We start from the raw sequence: 21,031 nt of genomic DNA on the forward strand, positions 1-21,031 counted from the left end.
GTTTTGTTTTGTTTTGTTTTGTTTTGTTACGCTGAAAGGAATGCTCTTACACCTTGGCGCGCACATCTGCGCAGTTTGTGCACAAAAGCGGCCCCGATTTCAGCGTGTTTGCATTCGTGCATGTGCGTGGAAGTGTGTGTGTGTGTGTGTGTGTTTGACCCCCCGAGACAAGAAAGCCTCCTTTGATCCATCATTTCACCTTTAGACCCCCCCCCCCGACTACCCTTTAAGTTATCCCCTCTCACTTCCCCCCCACACACTTGAACAGGCTAACGTTTTTTAACACTGGACCCTTTCTTGTCTTGGTCAGCTTGGGCGACACACACACACACACGTTTCTCTCTTTCTGGCTTTACAAAGGTGGGTCTGTGCGTTAGGACAGCGGCCTGTTTATTTTTCCAGCAGCCAGCGCTCCCGACAGTTGCCTTTATTGTTCATTGTTGGGGGATGGATGGAGTGAGGGAGAGGTGGCTGGATGGACGGAAGGGTGGCGGGTGGGGGCGTGGGGTGGGTGGGGGGTGGCGGTGTTGGGGTGTTTGGGCGACTACCAACTGGGAGGACAAATGGATGACTCTCACCTTTCCGTCGCGGTCAAAGGCCGGGTCAGGCTGGGTGTAGCACACTGTCTTCACCTCCATTCCTCCTTTCCTTCTTCTTTTCGCCCCCCCTGCGAGGTAGTCCCATTTCTCCCCCTTTTCTCTGGCCGTCATCTGGTTTGACTGGTGCAGGAATGTGGCCCTCTTGAAGGTAGCAGCTGAGGAACAATGGAGGATTGTAGTCACACACACACACGCGCAATATATAGTAAACCTTCAACTGGTGGGTATGAGCAGACATGAGGACCCCGCGCTGATTGTGCTTCTCCTTAACTACATCCTGTTGAATGATTTAGGCCTTGTGCGGCGGTGTGTTTGGATACGTAATTGTGTATGTGTGTAAGTGTCCGTGTGTGTGTGAGAGTGTGTAATGGAGCTGGTATGTCAGGATCTGAGGGGTTAAGGGTCAGGCCATGCTAAATGTGAGCAGAAGGCGGGTTGACTGCAGGGTAAATACAGACCAGACACACTTTCCTTCTCTCTCTCACACATACACGCGCACGCGCACACAAAGGCTCAATAGCTTTTTCTTAGCCAGAGATTTTAAATGCAGTGGTTTTTTTTTCTTTTTTTTGTTAAACTGGATCTGATTTCTAGTTTGTTTAACCTGTTGATAAATGTTTCCTCTTCTGGACTTTTTTTTTTTTTTTTTTAAACATAAATGAAGCAATAAAGACAATGATGGATGTGCTGTGCAGTAATCACACAGGGGGAAAAAACGAGTCAACATCTGGTTTTACAACACACCTTCCGTCGTAGGGACTCCAAACCCCCAAACCGGTCATATATTAGACGGACCAACAAGTCACGGATAGCTTTACACTACTTTGTTGTTCCTTGCCCTTTCTGACCCGACTCCCACAATCCTCTTTGGCCTCCGGATAGAAGACATCCGCATTTGTATTCTCGACAAACTTTTCACGCCAAGGTCGAATGATGTTTTTGAGAGAAAACATAAAACATGCATCCTTCCTTCTTAAGTTCAAGCCTTCACTTTCCTTTGAAGGATTGCACTCACCCCCTACTCTCTTGCCCCCCCCCCCCCCTCCCACCCCTGTATAGGTACACCGGACAGCCTGGCAGAGAAAGAGCGCCAACTCATGGGCATGATTGGCCAGCTGAGCAGCCTGAGGGAGCAGCTCCTGGCGGCCCATGAGGAGCAGAAGAAGCTGGCCGCCTCGCAGATGGAGAAACAGAGGCAGCAGATGGAGCTGGCCAAGCAGCAGCAGGACCAGGTACACAATCATTCAACAACAATACCTGGAAATCTTTGCATCTTCTCTTGACAGCCCCATTTTTAAGCAGTGCTGTTTTAAGACAGACATTTTGGCACCTTTTTGGGACGTCTCATTTAGTGTCCGGAAGGGCATGTTTCTTATGTGTTCTCATATGTTTTGATTTCAATTGGTCTCTCTATATTAAAAAAAATTCCCCTATCACTGATGAGTCTGGAACGTATGAACAGGGGTTTACTGCATCACAAACGATGCCTTATCTATATCTATCTATCTATAGTCTATCTTTAGTTGGGGACTTATTGTAACTTAATTTTTAGCAGCTAGTGGATCAGCTATTAACTTCCACAACTTCACTCTTAATAGCGATCTGGGCCTTTCTCTGCATCATCTTGAGAGGTTTACCACCCATCTTTCGCTTACACAGCCTCCTCTGGAATCTCCCATCATGCCGCTGGCTATCAGCTGGTTACAGAAAAAGCATAAATATAGTGTATTTCTCCGCACATACAACCATAGTCATAGTCATTTGGCAACACCAACGCAGGAACATGGCACAGAGAATGAGCATCGGGTACGTCACGCTGGAGTGGATGTAAGAGAGGCACAAGCGCTTCCAGGCGAGACTCTGCCAGGTATTTGCATAGACAGACGGGTTTCCTCTTCTTTGTGTGCTTTTTAGCTGCCGGGAAGCCGGCTTTGGGCGTCGGTAAACTAGAGGCTACGCACTCGCAGCAGGAAAAAAAGAAAACAAAAACGAAATCACCTGTGACAAACAAAATTATGGCTTGCAGGCATACGCGGTGATTGACGCCTGTTGTGTGGGAATGTAGTGTGTGTGAATGTTAAGCCCGATGCATCCTTGGAAGGAAGGAAGGATGGACCCGAAATACAAGGACATCGCAAACAACTACAGTAACAAGTGTAGATAAGATGCACTGTACATCACTAACACAACAATGTCGACAGATGGACTTGCGTCACTAAGTGTGTCGATGCGACAGCGCTGACCCTTTGGCTGCGAGCTGAGACCAGATGAGATCCGTTCTTTAATATTTCATTGCCTCTGTCGTGCAACCCGGGACTTTGAGACCTGCAGATGTGTCGCATCTCCCACACAGCCCGCACCCCCACACATACGGAGACTGGCTATATTCTGGATATTCTAATAATTTTCTTTTTTTTTTTCTTCTTGTCGTCAGATTGCCCGGCAACAACAGCAGCTTCTGCAGCAGCAGCACAAAATCAACCTCCTGCAGCAGCAAATCCAGGTGAGGCCACTTTGTGTGTGTGTGCAGCTGTGCGTTGATGATGCAGACTGTAGATGTGCATGTGTGTGTGTGCATAGATGGTAGTTTCTGTATGTTTCACAACGTGAGTCAGCACAAGCGTAAGCGTGTGTGTTTGAATGGCCTTGGAAGGCCATTTTGTAGTTTATCTCAGCAAAGAGCCAAATTGGAAGAGCGATACATTTCTCAGATGCATTCGCACTCTTAGACAGTCTGTATGTCAACTTTTCTGGCAACCATTTTTTTTGGGGGTGGGGGGTTACCAATTGGTGGGTAGTGGTACCAAAAGGGTGTCAACAGATCCATCCATCCATCCATTTTCTGAGCCGCTTCTCCTCACTAGGGTCGCGGGCGTGCCGGAGCCTATCCCAGCTGTCATCGGGCAGGAGGCGGGGTACACCCTGAACTGGTTGCCAGCCAATCGCAGTGCACATACAAACAGACAACCATTCGCACTCACATGCACACCTACGGGCAATTTAGAGTCTCCAATTTATGCATGTTTTGGGGATGTGGGAGGAAACCGGAGTGCCCGGAGAAAACCCACGCAGGCACGGGGAGAACATGCAAACTCCACACAGTCGGGGCCGGGGATTGAACCCGGGTCCTCAGAACTGTGAGGCTGACGCTCTAACCAGTCGACCACCGTGCCGCCTGGCAACAGATCGTCGTCACTTTTTCCTAACGAAGCGCTTCTTTTCTTCGAGTGATATACAGCCACGTCAAGAACATCGTGTTGGTATGTCGTCATGGTATTTGTGCCAAAGCAAACATGGCTTTGCATAGGGGACAATGGTGAAAAGAAAATCCAGATCAACTGTATAACAAGGGGGGAACCAGTGATCAGTATTTCCCAGCCTTTGTTGAGCCAAGGCACATACTTTCACATTATCGAAACTATCACGCCACCAAAGAAAAATGTCACCAAAAATGTCAACTTACTCACAAATTGACGTTGTGTGAAATCTGGGCCTGTTTAGTTGAATACGAAGCTAGTTTTCGGTTAATTATGCCGTTACGCCATCTCATGGAAGACCATTTAATTGTTCTGAATGTCATTATATGTCGCTGGTAGAGATAGATGGCCCAAGATAAGTTTTTAGTAAATAAATGCCCATTTTCATGAAAATTAAATGGAAAAATGTGAAATTGGATCATTTCCAGTGGTACACCTGATGATCTGTAATGGAACATTTGTGAGGAATCACTGTGCTAGATGATATAACATATTTAAAATGGGATCATTGGTCCAGCCTGTGTTTGTATTCAGCCTGCATTCCAGCCTGAAGCTAACACAAAGAAAATTAGGTCCGCTGCACACCGAGCGATGCGGCCGACTGCGACTGAACTGGACTATTGTGAACAAATTACAGTCGGTGGCTCACACCCGCACACCGAGCGAATGAACCTTGCACGCGTATCAACTGTAGTGTTCTTATCAGGAAACAACATTTCGTGGCTCCACATTTATTGTTTTGTATTTCTTCTTTATTGAACCACAAACAACATGGCGTGATTGTCAAGGCAGAAGTAGTCCTCTGTTCGCTGTAACTATGATAGTAATACATCGAGAGGAATTGGGTGAGGAATAAAGGAAAGTGTTCATATTTGAGAAAGCACTCATGCATTTTGGCGACAGAGACTCTCCACGTTTTACTTTTTAGTCACAGGTACATATGGAATTAGAAATATAGTTAATTATTACTGTAAAACATAACCAATGTATACAGTAAATACTGTATTGATACGGCTTGGTGGCGGCTGGCTGGATCTCGCTTCGTACCCAGAAATGTATTTTTATTTTTTGGTGAAAGCTGATGTGATACTACATGGGATTTTTGGTTGGTAGTTACATCTGATGCCGTTCATCTGCGATTCCAATTTTGAATCACAGAAAAACTAGTTGCCAACGTTCAGCCACTCATGAACCCTACACGCTGCGCAACAGTTTTACACAGTTTTGACCGCATCGCTTCGTGTGCGGCGGCCCTTACATGCAGCAGAGTTGCAGAAATCCAGGCCGCACCGAGCTAAACTGAGTTTAAAAAATGGAAGTATTGTCCTTTTTGGGTGCGACACTGGACCCTCTATGTTGGTCCAGGTGGCTCGGAACTAATAGCCCGGGCTTTTCTAAAGGCAGATGACACTGAATTTTGAGCTGAGAAAGGCCCGCTTTGTATCACCGAGACGCCCCGTCCAAGACGGAGCACACACACATGCATACACATCCCCTCTTAACCCCCCCCCCCTCATACACAGTTGGTGTGATAAGGGGCCTTGTGATAGCGTTTGTGTGCGCGTTTTTGGTGTAAAGCAGCTGTTTATTTGCTTTGTGTGAGTTCAATTATAAATTGTTTCCCCTTTTTTGTGTGTGTGTGTGTGTGTGTCGCAAGTGCGTTGTTTGTGAAGACTTGTCTGTGTGTTCTGGATTGTGCGCGTCTTGGACTATGCGTGTGCGTGCATGTGCCGCAGCTGTGTGTGTCGAGCTATAAACACGTCCGCTCATGATTCACTCCCTCACGACCCCGTCGAGACAAAGCACTCTTTTCCCATGACTTTGCAACCTTTTCCCAAACAAACGTCTCTCCATTGGACGGGCCCCCCCAACAATAGTCTCTCACATGCCGGTTTAGAGGGGGGCGAGAGAGGGGCGCGACGGCGTAAGCGCACGTTCGCTCGTATCTCGAAAACGACGCCCGATGATCAAACGGGCGCTCGGCATCAAAGAGTTGGTGGAGAAAACGCGCTGCTTAATCATTCATGAAGAGATTGTCCGCACAATCCCACAATACAATGGCCTGCCAGAGCGAGGGCACCAGGTTCATGATGTTGGGGTGTGTGTGCGTGTTTTGTGTCTGTATGATAAGCCCCTTGTGATTGCATTTCCCCCTAACGAGGCCGAGTTCAGCTGTCCCTTCTTGTGTCTCTCTCTGTTTGTAGTGTGTGTGTGTGTGTGTGTGTGTGTGTGTGTTGGCTTTGTTGGGCCCAAAAAACCCCAAAGGCCCGTGAAGAATGCTTTCAAGCGTCCACTTGGATGAGGTGATGAAATGAAACGAATGATCAAACTCATGAAAAAGAGAAGAGAGTGGCACACATCTTTGTGAAAGGAGGACAAATTATTTATTGTCCTCGCATCCGGTTTACTTTTTCTTTTTTCCTTTTTTGATAGCCCCAGAATTGAGCGTACTACATGCGTGACAACTATGTAGGCCGTTGAACATGATCCAACCGCACCGCATACTTTGCACTCAACGCACGTGTTCATTGTGCAAGCACTCATTAGTGTCCAGAAGTCAGGGATTGACTCCTTTGTTGCTTTGACTAATTGATTTTTACCTGGAATTAGCATCGCTAATGAGCCATTAGACAAACACTGTCACAAATAGGAGTACAGTGGAGGTCTATTGTGGGCCCTCTAGGTACAATATACAGTATACTAATATGTCCAATTATCGGACTCTGTAGCATTTTCCAAGGCCAAAGAGGTACAAGTGTGACTTTTAGGTCAGTTTTTCCTCATATGTCGAGGTACCACTGTATACTTAATCCCATAAAGTCTTGAATTTTAGGCTTTAGGCCAACTGAACCTTAGCTTTTCAAATCGAAATAGACAAGCGTGTAATCATAAACGCACCCTTGGCCCCTCATTACGCTAATCTTAAAACAAAATCTAGATTCATCCCCAAGTTAAAGTAAGCACCAGCGGGGGGGAAAACTGATCCTTACTTTGTGCACTCTAAGACGATTCAACGCATACAGTATTATTCTTAAGCCAAAACGTGACCATGTGTGCGCAGGGAGACACACATGCTTCTCTCCGCACCCCCTACCAGGGGCCTCCTTGTTAAGTTCGAAAGGGTGAGCGTGTTCCCTCTCGTCTTCTCTCGTTCTAATTAGGCAACTTGTCTCCGAGGCTCCCCCCGGTGGCCGCCGTGCTGGGAAGCGCAGCGGGGATGAAAGGCGCTCACCTGCGGAGCGTCTGCGGTTTATGTTGAGAGCCCAAAGAATAGAAGCCAACGTTGTATCGAAACACGGGGATGAGGGGACACGGACGTCTCCGCGGCGAATGAATCAAAAAGTCAGCGGAGCAAGACTGACAGTTTAGTGCGTCTCAACTTCCCTCCGTCTACCTCGTCTTTCATCTCATCAAGCGTGCTCGCTTGCCACTTTAGAGGCAAGACAAGAAAGCCTTATGGGGGGTGGGGGGTTTAGGGGAGAGAGGGGGTTTAGGGGAGAGAGGGGAACCAAAAAAAAAGGTAAAATGAGTAAAGCCACCTGATGCTTTGACTGGTTTAAGAGAGGCCAGACGCGCCGGCGACAGCGACTAACAAGCTGTCCATTAAGGCTAACCCACGTTGCTAACTCAATCACTCAAACTACCTGGTGTGGTCAGAAGCTCAGCAAAGGCTTTCATTCATTTTCACACATACTGCACAGGCCAGAATAATCGTAGTGAAACGGCTAACTCAATCGCCTGTATAATTGTCTCATCTCCGCCATTAAACAGCGACTGGTGCAACGTAGGTTTTCCTTGCACACAGAGTCCTCTCTTTCGGGGTACAATGTGCGGCACGTTGATCGAGTGGTTAGCACATCAGCCTCACACTTCTGAGATTGGGGTTTCAAATCTTATTTGCTCAGGTTTTCTTTGGGTACTCCAGCTTCCCTCCCACATGACAAAAAATATGAATGTTCATTGAAGACCCTATATTGTCCTGAGTGTGAAAAGCTGTGTTTCGACTGTATATGTGATCTGTGATCGTTTTGGCCCTGGAAAAGATGCCTTGGAGTCCCGTAATAAAGCTACTGTTTCTGTAAAAGGTCCGTCAATGTACCTGCAATTGGCCCCCATGTCACAACAGAATAGTCCGTCGTCCATACACGGAAAGGTAATGGAGTGATATTAGAAGCTCTCTTGCTTCAAATTAATTATTGGTTCTCTCCCCTGTTCAGCAAAAGGTCATCTAGGTCTTGCATTAATTGCCAGAGCATATGGCCGCCAACAGATTTTAGCTGAGGGACTGGCACTTTAGCGGGGGCTATTTTCTTTTTTCGCGCGCTCAGATGTGGGCCATATTGTGCGGCACTGGCAGCTATTGTTCAGCGCATTAACTTCACAGAGCTAATTACTCCCCAATAATAACTTTACCTTGGAGTTTTTGTTTTTTGTTTTGCGCCGCGCGCCGCGTGCCAACCAACCTGGTTCGCACCCCATATGTTAATTAGCGGCCACATCTTCATTATGCCGCGACGGCGCTTTAAGTTCAAGCTGTGCCGCCTGGCGCGTGGTGAACGCCGTCTCCACTCGCTGCCAATTATTCTCAACTCTTGCTCCCCGCGCCGCCTTCTCCCTCTCTTGTTCATTCTGTTCACTCTATCTGCCACTGAGAACTTTCTCTCGCCAAGACGATTCCTCCTGTCCTCCGTGGCCCTGTGAAATTTCTCACTTTCTTTCCAGATACTCTTTCCTTTGCAAACATTTAGCACTGATTAGAGATGCTTTCTCTTGACGGGCTCTCATTTGTCCATTTGTGTTTCTTTCAGAGGAGTTCTGTTTGTTTGATGGCTTTTGGATGTGGAGGAGGGGTTGGCAAGATTAAAAGCTCCTCATTCTCAATGCCGCCCCGAGTCTACAGAAGCAGCGGTGTGATGTTTTGTCTGTGCCGTTGTAAGGTTTTCATGTTCTCTTTGGGACTGATGTGCAAGAGAAGCCGACGAGTGTTATTCCCCAAAGTGCCTGCTGTTTTCAGATGTGCCTTTTGCTTTATACGCAAAGATGTGGAGATTGTCTGATAGATGCGGCCTGGCTTTCTCACACAAGTGTCTCTGTTCCTTTCTGTCAAACTCTTATGAGAGTCCTTTCCTTCTTGTTCCAGAACTCCTGAATGACTTTAAGGTATTGCAGTGCGTCGTGGTGGTTCTGTACATTTGGTACCTGGGCCTTCAGTGGGGACTTAACCCAACTCTTAATATCACCACCGTAATGTCATAAAAACACAATGTCACAGCATGCAACATGCAACGTACATCATCTAGAGCAGATCAAAATCATTGTATCTAATAACGCGACAAAAACACAAAACGAAATAAAATGCCCCACAGTCACCATTTTTGATTGATTATTGAATGTTTTAATGTGTGCAGATCACTACAGATGTGCTTTGCTAGTCGAATTTAGCTTGCTCTGACCAACCAAGACGAGCACTTAAAAATGCTTTGAAGCTGGCCCCAAAGGCCCTGTGAGGTGAATTTGAAATCTGATTGGTTAAAGAAACAGCTCTGTTGCTGACAGAGTTGAAATTTCATCTTTCAGCACTACTAATTGTGAAGGTCCTGGGTTTTATATGGCAGCACAGTCTGTAATCTGAAATGTATCGCCCACATAGCTGTACTGGAAGCAGTGCAATAAAGAGAAACGCTACGGAATGAAGAGTACAGAGTGCTGAGAATATATTCATACAATTTATCTTGTAAAATATGTGCCTTAGCTCAATAAAGTTTGGGAAACACTGATCTCATTCATTCATTTTTAAGATGTTAAGGATCCTAAATGAGAGGGAATGAAAGGGGGAGTCTTGGGACGCTCATTTTAATCAATCAGTTATTTAGCCAGGGGTTGGACTAATTGATGACAACATTCTGTTTTTAAAATTGCAATGGACCCATCAGCTCGAGTGAGTTTGCAGTGGAAGAACTGGAGAGCCCTGACGTGCTCAACCCCACCCAAGATATCCACTGAAGGAGTGGAGTCCACTCCAAAATCGGGACCAAGTCCCAATACTTTCGCCCATCCAGGATCCGCTGGTTCTTGACCCATGTGACTTTGCCTTGTGTGTGGTGCCGCTGAGCAGCCCAGCAGCTGTTAAGTCGACTATTATTACAGCAACATATGGCTTGGGAATGATTCTCCTCTCCTCTCTGCCGCTTGATCTTTTTCTCCCATTGTGGAGAATCCCATGCATTGTACACCAGCGTTGTCGAGTGATTCATGTCTGCCTAATGTACGCTGCCTTTTTTGATGTGTTCCGATTACAGAGGACAGAGATAGAGGCGAGAAGCCGAGAACACTATTAAGGATCTTATGTGATATTTTGATTCGCAAAGAAAGGAAGAAAAGCCACGCAGATGTCAGTCGCCCGCTCGTGTGTTTGTGTGTCTCCTTGTCTCCTATCTCCTATCTCCTCCTCCCTATGGCGCATTACAGTATCCCTAGCCAGCTCCACTCCAGCATATGTCCAATTAGGCCTGAAAGGCAAAGCGGAACTGTTCTGCCTGTGATTCGTCCCCGCAGGGGGCCTGTCCGAGCGCCGCGCTGGAACGCCTCTCGCTTTCTGATCGCGCAAAGGCGACGCATGGTTTCTGGTTAACCAAAAAAAAAAAAAAAAAATGGTGTTGTAATTATTGTTTTTTATTTTTTTGGGTGGCGGGGGAGTGTAAAAAGGAGCCGCTTGAAGAGACCACTATTCCCCTGAGCTGGGATAGTTTGATTATATTGTTGTTGGCATGCCGACACATGGGAGGAAGAAGAGGGAGGAGGCACACACTGACACACGCACAGCATTTACTGTACACACACACACACACACACACTCTCACAGATAAAACAGTGTTTTACTACGAAACAACCACTTCAGGTGCCCATATCACTCAAAAGTGATTGGATGATACGGCGGCGCATCTTTATGATTGCGCCGCCATTTCACATCCATTTTCCACATCAGACGGCTTTTACCTGCCTATTATCCTATTCAGGGATGTCACCGGCGTCAAAGCGCCGACTGTGGCGGAGAAGGGGAAGGACGGAGTCAAAGGTCTAAACACCTCAGAGCAAAATGGGCTCTCTTTACTCATTGCACACCTACGGAAACATCATTTTGCTGATGTAAACTCGCAGAAAGCGAAGTGAAATTTCACACTTTGTGACTTTATCTACTTCACTTTCAAGCACAGCTAAACTGTTTAAATTGAGGGAAAGTGTGAATTAATTTCTCATATTTCTCCTATTCTCGCCATACAAGCAGCTTGCAGTTTTTTTTTCGTCGTCCCTCAGTCACCTTTCTCCCATCTCTCCGTCTCAAACTGTACGTCCGTCCATCACACACACGAGCCTTTGTGCGTTGTTTTTGGCAGCGCGCTGCTTTGTGCAACCATCTGTCTCCTACTTCTCTCTCTTTTTCTGACTCCCCCGTCTCTTCTCCTCCGCTCTCTCTTGGCTCCTCTGCCAAAGACGCCCTATCGGAGGAGTTTTTCTTCTCCTTCTTCTTCTTCTGTGTCTCTCCTTTTAAAATCCTCTGAAACCTTGTGAAGTCGCATGGCTCTCTGCCGAAGAGGCTGCCGATATGGTTGTGTCTGAGTGTGCGAGTGTGTGTGTCTAGCGGTGTTCAATGGAACATCATCATCTTTCAAATACAAGGAAAAGGCCAGCTGCTGAGAACTGTCCACACTCCAGAAAGAGTGTGTGTGTGTCTGATGATCTATATGAGCCTGAATGTATGATGTAGCTATCGAGCCAATGTGATGACTCTTATTTTAACTCTAATCAGATTAGTTTTGACGAGAAATAAGAAATATTTTTGGTAAGATTTTGAGTTTTGCAGTGTGCGCTGTGCTACATGCAGCCAATGCTCACGTTTCAACCCGTTTCCGCCCTCTTTTACCCTCCTCCCTTCCTTTCCTTACTCTCCCTCCTACGTTCTCCCCCGTTCTCCTCCCTGCATCCTCAGCAGGTCCAGGGCCAACTCCCGCCGCTGATGATTCCCGTCTTCCCCCCGGACCAGAGGACCCTTGCGGCAGCGGCGGCCCAGCAGGGCTTCCTCATGCCCCCTGGCTTCAACTACAAACCCGGCTGCAGTGAGTGGCATCCATATACATGGAAAATAAACAGGTCTTATGGTTTATATTTAGTTGTATGCTGTAGGCTTGAGGTCCCCGAGCCAGACTTTGAATACCCCTGGTTGTCTTAATTCACCCTTGTCATTTGCTTATCTCCCTCATTCTTTCTCCTCTTGGCTCAGACCATTTGTCTTCTATTTTTTGATTTATAAAAGCAACATGACTTTTTTTTTTTTTTTGGCTATCACGCTCCGGCTGTGTGGCAATGTGTTGTTTACCACGATAAAGAGAGAGAGAAAGAGAGAGAAGTGGGCACTTGCCAGGGGATGCTGGGAATAAAATGCTCCATGGGGGGGGGACTAGTGAAGTGTGGGGGTTTGGGGGAGGGTGGTAATGTGACCTGCCCCAGGTTCTCTTCACATTAACACGGGACACAGCCAGAGCGGGTTTGCAACGCAGCCCACACATGCGCAAGCATGGAAGCCAGGGATGCATTTGCAAACACAAAAAATAAATCCTGCCACAAATAGCGTCCCACCCCGCATTTACCGTAAAACTGACATATGAAACAAAAGAGAATCAAATATTGGATATTGAAACTGTTCGAAATGTTCAACCAAACCATGTCATTTTGTCTGACGAAAGTCCACTAGCTTAATGCTAACATATAATATGAAACACCATAGATGGGCTAACAGAAATTAGCATAGATGTCACAGTAATTTTAAACCTTTCAACGATTTCTACTTGAAGAACAGCAACACGTAAAAACAGAGCAGACGGCCATACTGTGTAGCTTTTACAGTGTTCTCCCTGCTCTGTGGGAACCACAAATATTACTGGAGTCAGTTGGGGATCTTCTCTGCCTCTGCTCTTAATTATGATGCATCCATTCCAGTAGAACTCTGTGCTGGTACTACACTGACGGCACGCAACTCTAAATCTGAACTTGCCTGTTTACTGTAAAAACCCATAAAAACGATCGCTTAAAAGGTGAAAAAGGAACTGCGATATTGCAAGGGGATACTGTACCCAGAATAAAAACATGCACGGTGAGAACACGCAAGACGTGCGAACACTACCATGCTGCCTTACACAATCATATTAAAAAAATTTCAGGTGGAAGTGTTGTACTATTGTATTAATGTAGTTTACAATTGGACAAACTGAAGCAAACAGGAGCAGCACAAATATTAGTCGGGCTCACCTTTGTCTGGGGAGCGACGAAAAGAAAAAAAGTCTTCCAATATTTTTTTTTTTTAGGGGGGGGGGGGGGAAGGCTCTAAGAAATATATTTTAGGACCAGCGTTATATGGGAAAATATGTCAGGAAAGGAAATTTTGGCTCATGCCAGGACACATGCACATTTACTGTCCACAGGCACTCTTACAAGTAATGCAGCCAAGAGAATGGTTATGAGGGTTCAACCCCTAAAAAACATTCCCAGGTTGCAATGAAGAAGCACTTTTTCAAAGAGGCTTCATTACGTACACATTCAGATTTACTTTGCATGACAATTAAGTACATGAGCAGCCCCCTTCAACTCTTGCAGAGTAATTACAGCTATCTGCACTTGTCACCATCACTATTAATTCAAGTCCATTTTTCCTCTTTTCCTCAATCATCAGCCCTGGCAGGATATAGAATGGCCACACAATTAGGTACATGTGCACGTCATATCCAATAACGATAACATACAATCAGACCGCACAGCCTCATAGTGAAGTATTTCGGTCACCTTGTTTTAACCGCACAAAAGCGTCATTATATTAGAAATACATCTCAGTACGAGGAGGCATGGTGATTGAAGACTCTAAATTGCCTGTAGGTGTGAATGTGAGTGCGAATGGTTGTTTGTTTAAATGTGCCCTGCGATTGGCTGGCAACCAGTTCAGGGTGTACCCCGCCTCCTCCCCAAAGATAGCTGGGATAGGCTCCAGCGCTCCACGCGACCCTCGTGAGGATAAGCGGCTTGGAAAATGGATGGATCTCAGTATGAGCCATTGTGGTTCTTGTAATATAATATGTCATGAGGTGGTGCAGGTGTAGCTAATGGCGTGTCCACTGAGTGCAGGTGATGACAATGGAGCAGGAGAACAGACAGTTGAGGCCCCCCCTCCCGAATAAATGAAGAAAACGGGAGCAGATTGGTGCAATCGGTGGTGGCAGCTCTTAATGACAACACCGCGGCCCGCTTTATCAAAATCCCCTCACCTCACCGCTCTTTGTCAGGGGGTATTAGGGGAGGAAGACACACACAATCAGGCTTTTCATTAAGGACCGCGTGCACAAAGGCCAGCTTTAACAGCTGCATGTGGGTTGAGGGCAAGCAGAAAAACAGGGATTTAATAGCTACCAGTGAACCCTGTGTTTGCTTCGTGTTCTTGCTAACTTACAGAAAAAGCTACCGATAATTGAGGTTGCAAAATTCTGGGAATTGTCAAATGTTCTACATTATTGGTAAATTATAGGAATAAACAAGAATCAAACAGGAATTTACAAAATTGAAGGCTGCCTCTTAATCGTGAATTTAAATATCCATCGAGGGACTGTTCATCCAATTGGAATATTGACAAATAACATCTGCAATATGAGCTCCAATATTTGTCATCCAAATGTTGACGCGCTTGCCAAGAGTCACGTGAACTTGATGCCAACTTTAGAGACACCCTCATTCCTAAAATGATCTTCTTTGGACAGGTGACCCGTACCCTCTCCAGCTCATCCCCACCACAATGGCCGCAGCTGCTGCAGCCACACCTGGCCTGGGACCCCTTCAGCTCCAGGTATGGAGGTCACCCACTATGAGATTTCCATCTTCTGAATCCAATAATTATCGCTATATTAGTGGGAATAAAACTAGAGGGACATGAATGGACCCCGAGGGTACCGCCATGTCATTATGGAACGTCAAGCAAAAATGTTCATCATGAAGTGATCCCATAGAAATGTGATACAATATTATAGACAGCTCACCCATTCGGGTTAAATAAGGTCAAGCGGTAGTATCGTACAATACATGCGCACCTGTTAGTCCAAACACGGCGTCGGGCCCATATGTGAAGCACTACGGGAAGAAATAGCAAAGCTGTGTGAAATTCTATCAGCGCGAACGTTTCCCAGCGCCACCGCTGATTTCATTATGACTGTGTGTGTTCAGCCCGGGAATAATGTCCTCAGATCACTGCTGCAATCTAGCTGTCCATATGTTCCTCCGTGTTCCGACTCACTTAAAATCTCAGCTTTGTCCACCCAAAAAAAAAAAAAAAAAAAAAAAGAAAAGAAAAAAACATCTTCCATCCATCCACGTTTACACACACTTTCACACCCACGCACACACACTCACGTTGAGATTAAGGCTTTGTCAGAGATTTGGTCGGGCTCACCAAGTCTAAATATGGGAGGATTTCTTTTGGGATCATTGCATTTGATAAGGAGGTCTTTGGTCTTTAGGTCACCGTAGCAACAAGATACATGTTTGTGCTTACACTGTAGATAGATAGGTCTATCAAGAATCCTGCATTTACAAACATAATAATTCTCAGTTGTGATTGACGCTGTTCATTAGTGCAATTTTACACTGGGATAATTGGCCTTGTGTCGTGGTTGGTAAATAATGTACATCTAAAATAGCTCATGGGCCATTATCACAGTTTACTGTAATTTGTTTATCATAATATGATTTTCCGATGAGAAAGAAACCCACAAGCCATAATAGCGCTATCATTAGTTACAGTATATTGCTCACATTGTAGCACTAAATCATATTGTCTGTGATGCATGAAATTAACATGCACTAATTAAATAAGTGGAGATCCAGAAATTGATAAGGCGGAAAATAAAATAAGTTGTTTGGTGTGGAAATACATCCAGACGCATATGAATAAAACAAGAATCCGCCATCTTTTGGATCGGATCACACGTAAATAGGGGAACCAGTGCGGAATGCCGACCCCTTGCCCTGATTTTTAGAGCGAACGCATTGAAAGCTACAATAATGACAGGAAAGTATCCTTAGAGTGGTCCGACGTTCTGAGAAGAATGTATTAATCTCCTAACGATTTAAAGCTCTTTCTGCGTTAGTACAAATGGGAGTCGTTCTCACACTCAATGGCAGCTTAACGCCGCATCCTGCGCTGTTTTTTCAAGGCAACTGAGTGGACAAGGTTGGCATTTAGCATCTTAATCTGGGGGGGATGAGTGTGACGTGCATTAGACTGTATAAATCTGACTCCCTTATTGACCCTTGATATTATTGATATTATCCACACAAATGGGCAGGGAAGGACAAGCGAAACCCGCAGATACAAATGCACTTTGGCGGGAGGGAAGCGAGAAGCGAGGATGCGCGGAAAAGGTGGACGAAGAGGAGAATTGTGTGTGCGATTGTGAGTGTGTGCGGCTTAAAGAGGGTCAATGGCGTGGGTCAGGCATCATATGGAGAGGCAGATGTTGGAACATATTGTCCTGGATTACCGCGCTGTACACCGGAGGAATGGACGACAGGCTGACAACAGACAGGCGGGCGGGGAAAGGGAACCGTGAGGGACGTTGACAAAAGATACATGAGAGACAGCAAACGGGAAATCAATCAGCGCGTGGTAGAATAGCTTCATGAATCAATACATTGGCACTGGCATTTGTTTGGTACACCTACAAACTCGAATAAGATCACATAGTATCAAGAACTCTGCTTAATAATGCTCTTTTTTTTTATTTGATGATACATGGAGCGGTATTTCATCCACTTTATATTTATTATTTGAGTTTATAGCTGCAATAGGCTACAGCACAATCACAAAGTGGGAGTCCAGGATCATAGGCGAAGAACTAGAAACTGCTTTGAGTAACCTGCCTGACAAGCAAAGGAGCTTGTGATGTCATCAGTTCCGTTGGCCATAACCCATCAGATTATTACCTTTTTGGACCTTTAAAAGAAGGAGTTTCAGGAGGAGTTCAGCATTCTCTGAACAAGTTAATCAAACTGTAAAAAAAAAAAGTGCAGTCCATTGAATTTTATGAGGCTGGGATACATGCCCTTGTTCACCAATGGACAAATCGGTGTTGAGAAAAAGTGCGATTGTATTGAAATCCACACTTTTTGGGCTTTATTTCTATGCGTACATTGTCTTTCTATGGCAAAAAATAAAAATAGAGAAAAATTGGAATCATTACTTTTTGACTGCCCCTCGTAGATTCAAGTGACCGTCCATTTGTGGATCTTTAGGATTGCCGCATTCTTCTTTTCTATTTTCATCTTTCACGCACGAAAATTCCACATTAGCGGGCAGATGGTCAGGAAGCGGGACAGACAGAAAGACAGACAGAGAGGAATCCATTAGAAGTTTTCGCACAATGGTCCTCAGTGTCCGCGTCAACAATAGCGGCCTCATTGAAGCGCCCGGCTAACTCTTGACGACAAAGAGCGAGTGGGTAACTGGTAATCTGACTAAAACCGCAGATTACTGACCACGAAGCATCTCACACACACACACACACACACACACGCACGCACGCACACACACACACACACATACACACACACACGCACGCTCAAAAAGATAGCCAACAACTAAGTTGACAAGCGATACAATGCACACAACAAGAATAGTGTTCCCCTGCTATATTGTGGTTTATCAAAATTTGCGGTTGATAATGATCATTTTCATGGGTTTTTACAGTCCAGTGAAGCCCCGCTGGTAATGGGGAATTAGCGAGGCCTGAGAAAAGGAAGATCCTCAACGCAGTGTAACATCGCTGCTAAGATGGCACCAAAGCAGTATTTGATCTTAGACATGGCTTTGGCCTGAGCACATAAACAGCGGAAAGAAATCGACTTTTCGAATGTCAAACGGCGATGAGGCGGGGGTTCACTGTAAATTTAGTTTAATGCCCTCGCCTGTGGGAAAGGAGAGCCACACTAGCCAATGCACTTTTCAGTCATTTATTCAACACAAGGAGAACAGTGAAACGCAAACACAACGTGCACACTCACAAAGCAGCTGCTGTTGACCATAGCCCACAACCAAACACTCACACGCAGACTCGCGATATCCCAACATTAGGGCCCGCCTCTTAAAGGGACATATCTAAACATCTATCATCTATCTATCATAACACACAGACACTACAATACATGGAGCGTTTCCTATACATTTGATGCGGTGTGTTTAAATCTGTTTACTATGTGTTTGAAAAGTGTGTTGTAATAAATTTAAATGTGTTTCAAGTGTGTGTGTGGGGGGTGGGGGAATACAACTATATAAAAATATATTCCTTGCAATGAATTGGGGTTCACCGTAGTAAAACGAAAGACTTATCACGGTCAATTTTCGCATGACACCTTGTGGGCTCTTGTCAATAGTGCTCAGTCTGGACATGCTTACACACGCACGCAAAAACACACGTCTATGCAGATGTGCCATTGCAGAGGATTAGAAGCAACAACAACAAAAAAGCGAGGAGATGGTTGTCACAGTTCAAACACACCACACACACACACACACACGTGCGTCTGAGGAGTGACATTTCAAATTCCTTATTCTTATCCAACAACTATGATTGCATTTCCCCCGTCTTATTTGTTGATTCACCGTGTGTGTGTGTGCGTGTGTATGTGTGTGTGTGTCACCGCGCTTGTGCTCCTCCAGTCATCCCAGGGGGCTTTGCGCTGTCACTTCCTGTTTGTTGACATGCACGCCGTTGTGGCGACGCTCTGGGCGTACTCGGCAGTGCCTCTGCCCTCTGTTGCGTATGTGTGTGCGTGCAAGTGTGTGTGTGTGTGTGTGCGTGTGTGTATGATTGCACGCCGGCCCATTGAGCAAGCTTTGAGTGACGGGAGCTGGCCTTGTAATGGAACTCAATTCAGTCTGCAAATAAAGCGGCCTTTGAAGCACTGGTCCGAATATGGCAGGACACACGCACACACACATTGCGCCTGTGGTCCACTCGCTAGGGGGTGTGGCCGGTGGGAGGGTGATGGGCAGAGGAGGAGGGGGCCACCTCAGTGGGTGCCGAGCCACACAGGGCAGTTAATTGAAGCTGAGGCTGATCCGATCTCAGCGAGCTGGCCCTCGTCGCAGGACAGCCAGAACCCGCTCCAGGAAAAGCCACCCCCAGACCCTGCAACCCCCCCCCCCCCCCCCCCCATTGGTGCGCACACCGGTGGCAGCGCTTCCTGTCTACCGCGTGGTCCTCAATTAAACTCCCTCCCCTCTGAGTCGGGAAGAGCAGCAGATGCTGCGACTCCAAGCGGGGATGTATTAGCAAAACGCACAAGCATCTATTGACAATAAAAGTCACTGAAGTCATCTATACTTTTTGACATACTTTTAATGACGAGTTTGTTGTTCTCATTCAGTTTAAATGGAAACCTGTACACGGAGTGCATTGGGTATAAAATAAATAAATAAATAAATAAATAAATAAAAATTTAAAAAATCAAATCTATCTGACAATTTGAAAGTAATATGTTAGCTACTTAATATACAGGCCAGGGTCAGAAGCTGTAATGTGAAACCAGGCTTGATCCAAATTCAAATTTAGCATGTTGAAATGCATCGAGACACTTGTAATCATTTACTAGCCGTCAGTGTAGCCAGAAACTGGAACAGAAAAGCAGGTTTGATCCAAATTCCAATTTCCATTCCATCCGTTTTCAATACTGCTAATAAGGACATCATTAGGGTCATGGCTGCAGCATTTTCCAGCTGACCTTTGGCGAGGGGTGATGTACGCCGTGGACCGGTCGGCAACCGATTGTGATACACTTGTAGACAACCGACCATTCGCACTCCCAATCACAACAGGAAGATCCACAGAAAACACACAAAAGCATGGGGAGAACATGCAAACTCCACACAGTAAGGCTTAAACATCAAAACTGTTAGGCCGACATGCTAACCACTACCTCGCCGTGCTCCCCTTCACGAGGATTTTGTCATTTATAATGCATAGCTGTGAACGCACCCGTTCACTCCTACCTTTATTGCCTGCGTGCTGGGCTCTTATTCGTAAAGCTGTGACGAACTCCCAGCGTATATTGTCAGTGACAGACAGTGGATTATACCCCATTCAAATATGAGTTTCTCCCAAACAGTTTTTTTGGTTGTTTTTTTTTACCCCGCTTCATGCCAGCTCAATTGACTCACTCCTATTTGTCTTTAGAGAGACAAATGTCTGTATCAAGACAGCAGAGGGGATCGGGAGTTACGGCGGCTGTCGGGGCTGACGGAGAGAGCTGCAAACAGACAGAAAGATGGAGAAAGAGAGAGAGGAGAATAGCAAAGACAGCATCTCTTCCTTGGCCATTTGCATAAACCGGCCTTTGTTTGACGCCGGTGGCTGGCCGCCAAGCCCCAACAGAAGGACGGAAGTTAAACTATATATTTTTTAAAAAAAAAGAAGACGAAGGAAGAAGAAAACAGCCTTCCAGAAAACAAAATCAGAAATAAATAATAACAATCTTAACTATTTTAAAAAAAATACATCTGTTCATTCCCGCAAAAGCGAGCGCGCTCTTGCTCTTCACAAGCGGGAGCGACAATTCGTCGAAAAAAGCAGCATCTTGGAGATTTGTATTAAGCCACATGAAAGAGACGAGGCATACTGAAGCCTCTTCCAAGTTGTTGCAAACACCGGCCAGACACTGTTTAGTGTTATTCACTGTTATTACATAAATAGTCCCACAATATAATGCTGTTTAATTAAATGCGTAGATAATGGTGGGAAGCTGTGTTTTGTTCTACTCATAAAGCGTATTTAATTAGCAAAAAATAGAGTGAAAAGAGTGGAGAGTTACAACTTTTTTTTATTTGGGTTCCACCTTGAGCAACACACGCGACGTGACCTCGATATCCCCAATGTTTTCCCTTTCTCCCACGATGCACCTGGAGGGGACATCTCTGGGCCTGTCACAGAGGCTGTTAGCACTGCTCCCATGGGGGGAAGGAAAGAGGAAAAGGAGGGAGGGAGCAGTGATGTCCCTTGCTGTGTCGCACAAACACAAGCCCAGCCACTAATGGCCTTTTCTTATTGAGCTTTTTAGCTGGCCTCTTCTTCTTTTTTGTTTGTGCGCGCT

At 45.7% G+C, this 21,031-nt stretch overlaps 1 protein-coding gene across 9 annotated transcripts in view; it reads left to right on the plus strand.

The window, feature by feature from the left end:
• Positions 1-21,031, plus strand: part of sox5 (SRY-box transcription factor 5) — an 80,338-nt gene that overhangs the window by 38,204 nt on the left and 21,103 nt on the right. For 6 of the 9 annotated variants that reach the window (XM_061667655.1, XM_061667658.1, XM_061667656.1 and 3 more), the window contains 4 exons: positions 1,659-1,831; positions 3,034-3,102; positions 11,844-11,970; positions 14,653-14,738. In XM_061667655.1, coding sequence (XP_061523639.1) covers positions 1,659-1,831; positions 3,034-3,102; positions 11,844-11,970; positions 14,653-14,738 — 455 coding nt within the window. The remainder of the gene's footprint in view (positions 1-1,658; positions 1,832-3,033; positions 3,103-11,843; positions 11,971-14,652; positions 14,739-21,031) is intronic. The other 3 variants (XM_061667657.1, XM_061667664.1, XM_061667662.1) reach the window with 1 other exon arrangement.

The sequence above is a fragment of the Phycodurus eques genome, chromosome 22 (assembly GCF_024500275.1).
Source record: "Phycodurus eques isolate BA_2022a chromosome 22, UOR_Pequ_1.1, whole genome shotgun sequence".
Classification (NCBI taxonomy): Eukaryota; Metazoa; Chordata; class Actinopteri; order Syngnathiformes; family Syngnathidae; genus Phycodurus; species Phycodurus eques.